Here is an 8,713-nt window from a genome sequence, read left to right as displayed (position 1 = left end):
AGTGACCCGTTTGATTGTTATGATGCTGAAGAATTTAGGAGACGTTATTGGTTTAGCAAAGAATCGGTTTTGAATGTAATATTGCCGAAAATTCAAGGACTGTAGAATTGTTAATTTTCAAGTCATAAATATATCAGTATCACTACAACTAAAATAAATAGAGAAAAATAAATATTATCTACTGTAATTGTAACTTATTCTGGGAGATACTATGAGTGTTCCACAACCAACAGTCTCCTGCATATAAAATTTCCAAGGGATCCAGACAATTACATTGAAAATTGCTGGTTATTCAATAATCTTGGACAGGGAAACAGAGGTATTGGTTTACCACGTTACCAACGTTAATGAAAACTGTGCCGAGTGTTTTTTCATCTAATTTTGCAGAGGAAGATTTGACGAACAAACGAGATGCCACATTCCATGACGAATATATCTTTGATCATATGATCGAACTGGATGGTGACAATCATCCGAGTATAAACACCACTGAGGAAATTAATTATATTACGACCGCAATTAATGATCAGGGTCTTGAAGAAGGTCATTACTAATCATTCCCCAAAATGCAAAAGGCATGAAATTGATGAGATCGTGGATGGTACACTGCAGCGACGAAGACCAATCATTCTTGACGCTCCAAAGATGGATTATGATGAAAGGAAACTGAAATTAGAACGTATTAGAAAATTAGAAAATTTTATATGAATAAATTATTGAAAAGATAATTTTTTATACCTACAAAATATTTTTTGTTATTCATGAACATTAATGTTTATTACCTTCCTGTTGTTGTTTTAATTGTAATTCCGCTTTTTCTGCTGCTGCGGTTGCAGCACGGATTTCTAAAGCATATTTCGCTCTTAGAAATTCTATTTCTAATTTGTTTTTTAGTTCTTCATGCCGTAGTTTCAAATTAAATAATTCCTCCTCATTCTTCATAATAGCGCTCCGTCGAAGGGATTTCATATTGCTCCACATCTTTTTAAGTTGGGTAACATTCCTCTGAAAAATAAAATTTATATTACAGAGTGTCCCAGAATGAATGTAAGTCGCTTCGTTTTTGAATTATTAAGGAAAAACGTTGACCAATACGAGCGCACGGGTTCGGTTATAATATACAAATCCCAAATTCCAAATAGTGATAAGCATTCCCAGTTTCACGTAATAATATTCTTTATACTACAAACCTTTGATGAAATCACAGTGGATATATTATATTGCTCCGTGATTTCCTTCCATGCATCTTCTTTATTTTTTAATGTAGAGCTATCGCTCTTTTTGTTTTCTATAATGTGCAAGAATTTTTTTACTATTCCCAAAAATGTTTTTTTATCCACTTCGGTATAATGCTTTTTACTAGCCATTTTTTTTTAAGATTTGGAACTTGAAACTGCTTTATTCAGACTTTGAGTCGATCTGCGCTTGGCGGTGAAGATTCTCGTTCGATGTCGGCTGGAATCCCCTCTTCGCTGGATCATGGATCCTCCCTCAGGATCATCCCTGGTCCAATGGTGGCCGAGCCCATCCCTGTCCGGAGGAGATCCCCTCTCCCTGGTTTTGGTCTACCCTCAAGCGAGTGGAAGTGGTGGTGCTCCGCCAAGTATAAAAAGAAATTCTAAGAAATAAATAAAAACCATTAAAAATGCGTATTATATATTATTTAAATAATTTGTTATTATTTCACGAAAGCGTTGCCGACCGCCTACTGGCAGCCGGATGTAAATATGTATCCTAACCTAACTTATTACATCAATAACATTCACTTATAATTGAGTTTGAATAGACATTGTTTGGAGTCTGGTATATGCAGTTGTGAACAGAACCTTAACTCTCGCTCGACCCACGTTTCTAAACAGGAGATCAACAACTACAGTAAGGCCGCGTTCAGACTATGCAATAAAGTTTACAACTTTCCGTGCAGCTTCGGGTCCGAATTTCTGTGTTTCTGGCCGTGCCCGTACCAGGTATGCCGTCCGAAAAAGAAAATGGTTTTCTCTTGTAGAAAACCTTTTGTAGGACGGTATACATGGTATAGGCAACGCCAGAAACACAAAAATTCGGACCTGAAGTTGCACGGAAAGTTGTAAACTTTATTGCATAGTTTGAATGCGGCCTAATGCTCTATTGAATTTCACTACGTTCGGGAGTCGGCAGTGAAATTCTCGCGAGGAGGGTCGCGTTTGTATTCCGAGAATTGACTGGAGCAGAACTTGACAGAGTAAGAGAATAGATACGATAGGAGGAAGCGAGATAAACATACTACGTCTAACAGCGACGGTTGAGGCCCGGCACTTCAAAGAGATGCCGCGAGTGAAAAAAATGAACATGCAATAACGAGAATTTCACTATCAGTAATTTTCAACTTATTTTTATGAAAATTATACTGAGACCCTTCTAATTAAAATGAGTCCAAACACGATGTAAATCGGATTAATTTTGTTGGTGGTTAATTTAAAGAAAATTGTATAAAATCGTTATGTAATATGATTTCTACAAATTGAAATATTCTTAAATAGTTTTATATGTATATATATTTTTTTTACGCGTACATTTTGTTTTCACTCTCCGTGCTCTTGAAAGTGATCTTTTATAGCTTTTGCATGTTTTTGGATCGAAATATCATATTGTTTTGACCATGCAACGATAACGTCTATAGCTTTCGCAACTTCGTGTTCTTTAAATTGAAGATGGGTTGAAGAACCACCTTCTTCTTCTTCTTCTTCTTCTTCTTCTTTCTTTGGTTCAATATTCATTTCTACCTCTGCTTCCTCTTCCTTTTCCTCTTCCTTTACCTTTACTTCTTCCTCTACCTTTTCCTCTTCCTTTTCCTCTACCTTTTCCTCTTTCTTTACTTCTAAGTATTTTGAAAACGTGGAAGTAACGTTTTCAGTTGCTTCATAATCCGCCTCTTTACTTTCACCGGCCATTTGGAGGAAGCATATGTTATGGCGTTTTTTGAAACGCCATATCCATCCCCGACTGCAAACATAATTTGACGGGCCGCCACAACTTTTATTTAATTCCGTCGCTTTATTCTGCAATATCTTATCGGTTAAAATGTTACCATTTGTTGATTGATCTATAAACCACAAATATAATTTGCTGTCCAATTCGGACAGTACGGGTTCCCTTAATTTTTTTCGATTTGCAGTTACGGGGTGTTGCATTTCAGCTTGTTGTCGCAATTGTACTGCACTTTTTTGTATTTGATACACTGTGCGGAGACAAACACCAAATTCACGTGCCAAGTGTTTTGGCAGGACACCATTCAACAGTTCCTCGGCAATATGCATACGCTGAGTTACAGTCAATTGTTTGTATTTCTTTCTTTCAACGGTAGACATTGTATTTAGTTCGTAGGAGGAATAGTTTAACCACTAAATTAATTATTAAATTAAACACTAAATTAAACCACTTAATTAAACACTAATCACCCAATAATAATAATAATAACATAGAGTGCTAAAGTTTTTTCGATCCGAAGTAAATTATATACTTTTGTGATTCACAATTCAAAATTGGAGCTTGTGCATGCTTGCCGACACTTGGAAAAAGAATGAAACCATCGCACTCTTCTTGCAGTTTCTACATTTTTTAAATTTTGCCAACAGTCCCTAGAAAAATCCCTAAAAACGAGAACACAAATTACGTCGTCATTACTAAATAGAATGCAAAACAATCTGAGGGACGTGTTCAGGAGGCCCTAAAGAATGGCACTCTGGTCCTTATATTATCAAAATCGTCAAAAAGTTATAAAATATTGAAATTTATGTCTGTCAATGGTCAAGAAAATGGCGGATCGGACTCACCTGCATTAATTTATTCGTAATATAAACATTTTTGCGAATCGTATATTCAAATAAAGACCAGAGCGTCATTCTTTGGGTCAGATAGAACAAAACGAACACCCAAGGAATGATGTACAAGCCTTCAGGTAGAAGAAATTTGTGTTCTACGATTTTTACTCGCGAAAGACGTCAAAAAGGTAAAACAGACCACAAATTTAGTTCCTCATTTTTTCTGTAGGGCGCAGTTCGTTCATTTTCTGCGCTCGACCGCGCGCTTATTTGCAGCTCGCATATGTGAATATGTGTGTGTTGACCGAACCGTCGACGACGATACAATGTATCGTGGAGAATGGGACGTTCGAGCCTGGAAGAGGCGATGAACTCCGATGCGTGAATTTCTTTTTCACGCGACGTTCTATCGACTACGATAGCGATTTTCAACCCAGGTGTCATGAGATGTACTTACTTACTGTCTACCGATGACAAGATGTCCCGTGGCACGGCACAGGGGCAAGGGGGGACCGTCGTTCGCTCCGCCAGTTCCCTACTGTTTGACGTTTTCGTAACGCCCACGTTTGGGTTTTTGACGTCGCACGTTACATAGGCGTAGGATTTTTGTATTTGGGTAAACTTTACCTCAGGGGCCCAAAAATTATGGCCTTTTTTTTCTATCTTCTTGAAGTATTTAACGAGTAGAATCTAAAAATCCTAGTTTTAAGGCGCGGAATCCATCGGTTCAGAAGTTATACGTGTGTAAAAGTGAGCGTTTTTAGCGTATTTGACAGGTTATTCCCCGCATCCAATCCTTTGCCGACCACCAGTTGGACTCTATTCGTTGGGTGTGAGTACCATCAGTTCCTATCAAATCCGAGGGGATATTGTTTATAAAAAAAAAAGCTAACCTTAGATATACCGGGTTTAGGCCGCCACTTATGTACATAATTCTGTTTTACCGACGGCGACTCCACTCATTGGACGACACCTGGTTACAAGTCAATATGGCGTCGAAGTAACATGTAAAATACGCTAAAAACGTTCAGTTTTACACACGCATAATTTCTGAACCGATGGATTCCGCGCCTTAAAACTAGGATTTTTAGATTTTACTCGTTAAATACTTCAAGAAGATAAAAAAAGAGGCCATAATTTTTGGGCTCTTGAAGAAAAGTTCAGCCATTTTGTACTTTAAAAAAAAAAATTCAAGTGGTTTAATTCAATTTCGAAAAAATTATTCTGTTTTAAAGCATTTGCCACTACTTTTCGGATATACCGTATGTATGCTGCGCCAATGCTCGCCTCGCACTATCTCACTCAGTCTTAATACGTCTCATCGACTTTTTTCGTCACACGGTTTGAATTAGTGTGCGTGATCGTTTTAGTGAATTTTAGTCAATAGCTCGCTAGAACCGAAAATGCGTGTGAAATGAGGTATCTCCCTTCCATTCTGACCAATCAGATTTGCGGCCTTTTCATGGGACATCTTGTTATCGGTGCACAGTACTTTTTTTGCGAAAAGTAACGAAGAATAGCGTGCCGTTAGTTGGATGTGATAACTTAGGTGGCGCTTAAACCAGTTTCTGTTCGGCCGAATTTTCGATGAACTGTTTTACCGACGCGGAATTCGAAGTTCGGCCTTGACGCTAATAATCAATGTCAATTTTACAACCAAATAAAGTGATATAATAATTGTAATCATCCCAAAACATAAGCTTGAAAATTATTTTACAGTTAAATAGTAGCACTAAATCATTACAATAAGGACAAAGTAAGTTAAACTACAAAATGTACTGAATATTAAACATAATCATAAAATATTTATAAACATATTGTAAGGTTAATTCATTTTGTTTTATAAACTATTAGACTATTTGTGATTTGAAACTTTGAAAATAGAAAATTTCAATTTCTGTATTGATATAAATATATATTCTGAAATATGTACTTACACATATTTAATAGTATCTTGCAATAAATGTTAAATTGATTTTTTTTCAAGAACATTACATAACATATTTCAATAGGCTTAAATAAAAAATGACGGCTTAAATTTTCAGTTTCCAGTTATAACATTTTTTAATTGACGTTGATATGGAGAAAGAAGATATATTTTTGCAAGTAAGTTTAGAAAGGCCTGTTTATGAACAAGAAGCCTTAAATAGAGATTATCAGTATGAAAAACCAAAAACACCTGGTATGTATACAATTTTTTAAATATAGATACATTTTTCATATAATTGATATTAATTGTTTCTTTCAGTATTTCAAAATGCAATAAATAATATAAAATCAACAAATTGGAAGTCGTATTTTATGTCTGCAATTCCAACTATAAGTTGGTTAAAAAAATATAGATGGAAAGAAAATATAATATCGGATATAATATCTGGTTTAACAGTAGCAATTATGCATATTCCTCAGGGGATGGCTTATGCACTTTTAGGAAATGTACCACCAGTAGTTGGTATATATATGGCATTCTTTCCTGTTTTAGTATATTTTTTCTTTGGTACATCTAGACATGTATCAATGGGTAAGAAAAATATTTGTATTAAATTTCATTAATGTAATAAGAGGGAAAAATGTTCAGTATTTGATGATGATTCATATACATATTTAGTGTTTTACAGTATGTGTACATATTTTGTAAAATGCTACTTCTATTACAGAAAAGTTACACATAAAAATCCTTTTAATAGAAACTTCTTAGACAAGTTAAAACAATGAAACATTATTGGCACTCATCAGGAACATTCGCCGTGGTTTGCTTAATGACTGGGAAAACAGTGACGACTTATTCGGTATCACACAATGAAATTATAAATCCGAATGCTACAAATGCAACGTCCGATCATCCCGAAGAATATTTATATACACCCATACAAGTAGCAACAGCAGTTACATTAATGGTTGGGATATATCAGGTAATATTTTGGAGATTTTTGATATATTTAATAACAGTTAATAATTACGTTCTGTTTCCTTAGATCGTAATGTATATATTTCATTTGGGTATAATAAGCACATTACTTAGCGAACCTTTAGTCAATAGTTTTACGACCGGAGCAGCCGTTTATGTCTTAACATCTCAAATCAAAGATTTGTTAGGTTTAAAAATACCAAGACAAAAAGGATATTTTCAACTTATTTTTGTAGGTATAAAATAATCAAACTTTTGTCAAAACTGTGAATTAATAAAAGAAATTATTTTAGACATTGATAGATATATTTAAAGATATACAGAATACAAATTTGGCTGCTGTAATCGTATCATTGATAACTATTATCGTTCTTGTTTGTAATAATGAATTTTTAAAGGTAGATATTACAATTTTTCTATCATAAAGGTATATAAATGATTGTCTGACAACTATTTTAATATTAGCCTTGGGCAAGCAAAAAGTGCAGTATCCCAATACCAATTGAATTGATAGCAGTTGTGAGTGGAACATTAATTTCGAAATATTTTTATTTGTCTGAGAAATATAGTATTCGAGATGTAGGTGATATTCCAACTGGGTATGTGCAATCATTTATGAATAATAATTTTGATTTTCTGAATTTGTAAAACTGACAAATTTACAGATTGCCAACACCACAAATACCAACGTTTGAGCTGTTACACTTGGTAGCGATAGATAGTATCGCTATAACTATGGTTTCTTACACCATAACTATATCGATGGCCTTAATATTTGCACAAAAACTTAATTATAAAATTGACTCGAATCAAGAACTTCTTGCTATGGTAAGAAACTAACATTGAATATAATTTTTCAAGTGTACGCATATTTGTAAAGTGCATTTCTAGGGTCTGAGTAATATAGTGGGATCTTGTTTCTCATGCATGCCAGTATCAGCGTCTTTAAGTAGATCTTTAATTCAACAAACTGTCGGTGGCCGAACACAAATAGCTAGTATTGTATCTTGTTTAATATTACTTACTATTCTGTTATGGATCGCTCCGTTTTTCGAACCTTTGCCACGATGTGTTCTGGCATCAATTATTGTTGTAAGTATCTCGTTCGGAAAATCTAAAAAGTAATAAATACATATCAATGACGCCTTTCAGGTAGCGTTGAAAGGAATGTTTCAGCAAGCCAATCAACTTATGAAATTTTGGAAATTAAGTAAATACGATGCGATCATTTGGATCGTGACGTTCTTGATAGTAGTAATAGTAAGCATTGACATTGGTTTACTAAGTGGAATAATATTGTCACTTGGAATTATTTTATTGCAAAGTCTTAGACCGTATACTTGTTTATTGGGACATATACCAAACACGGATTTATATTTAGATTCGAGTAGATTCAAAACGGTACGTATTACATAATGAATATTTCTTATTGTATAAAACATTACGTTTGATAGTTTGATCATTTTTTAGGCAGTAGAAATTCCTGGATTAAAAATATTTCATTATTGTGGAACTTTGAACTTCGCGAACAGCGATTATTTTAAATCGGAATTAAACAAGTTGATCGGTATAAATCCACAAAAAGTTATCGAACAGAAGGCTAAGTTAAAAGAAAAAGGGATTTATATGGATACACAAGATTCAGAAGATATACAAGAGCTAAGGTGTATAATAATGGATATGAGCGCGTTAAGTTATATCGACTCTAGCGGTGTAAGCACTTTGCACTCGACGATAAAAGATTTCCAACAAATTGACGTACATTTTTATTTTGTTAATTGTACAAGTCCTATCTTTGAAACCATTAAAAGATGTGACTTGTATCTACATGGAAAATTTACGCTTAAGATGTTTGCGACTATACAAGATGCTAAAACGTATTTTGAAAAGGAAATGTGCTTAAGGTATTGAAAAGGAAACGTTAGAATGTACTTATCTTTGGTAAACATACTTTTATGTTATCTTATTTTTAATGTGATATTGTTACATGACGTATTTAAATATT

At 34.3% G+C, this 8,713-nt stretch overlaps 1 protein-coding gene across 3 annotated transcripts; it reads left to right on the top strand.

Annotated features, from left to right (window-relative positions):
• Positions 1–5,845: 5,845 nt before the first annotated feature.
• Positions 5,846–8,619, top strand: LOC117603801 (prestin). Of its 3 annotated transcripts, XM_034323295.2 has the most exons (10): positions 5,846–5,982; positions 6,049–6,321; positions 6,537–6,712; positions 6,776–6,940; positions 7,002–7,106; positions 7,174–7,307; positions 7,374–7,536; positions 7,600–7,800; positions 7,861–8,109; positions 8,179–8,619. In XM_034323295.2, exons 1-10 carry the CDS (start codon positions 5,880–5,882, stop codon positions 8,617–8,619), a joined length of 2,010 nt encoding a protein of 669 aa, XP_034179186.2. In that variant the 5' UTR covers positions 5,846–5,879. The 3 variants fall into 3 exon arrangements, with proteins under 3 accessions (XP_034179186.2, XP_076547004.1, XP_034179187.2); XM_076690889.1 differs by lacking the exon at positions 7,600–7,800; XM_034323296.2 differs by lacking the exon at positions 5,846–5,982 and having other exon boundaries at positions 6,181–6,321; positions 6,488–6,712.
• Positions 8,620–8,713: the final 94 nt, after the last annotated feature.

This window comes from Osmia lignaria, chromosome 11 (assembly GCF_051020975.1).
Source record: "Osmia lignaria lignaria isolate PbOS001 chromosome 11, iyOsmLign1, whole genome shotgun sequence".
In the NCBI taxonomy this organism is placed as follows: domain Eukaryota; kingdom Metazoa; phylum Arthropoda; class Insecta; order Hymenoptera; family Megachilidae; genus Osmia; species Osmia lignaria.
Note: the sequence above shows the minus strand (reverse complement) of the source record. Positions and strands in the feature narration are given on the sequence as shown.

What these genes read in the sequence shown, in the direction of transcription:
- LOC117603801 (XM_034323295.2), top strand. Translation starts at nt 5,880, where the DNA reads ATGGAGAAAGAAGATATATTTTTGCAAGTAAGTTTAGAAAGGCCTGTT. An exon ending in GTAATAATGAATTTTTAAAG is followed by an intron (nt 7,107 to 7,173) that starts GTAGATATTACA and finishes TTTTAATATTAG; the next exon opens with CCTTGGGCAAGCAAAAAGTG. An exon ending in GTAGGTGATATTCCAACTGG is followed by an intron (nt 7,308 to 7,373) that starts GTATGTGCAATC and finishes ACAAATTTACAG; the next exon opens with ATTGCCAACACCACAAATAC.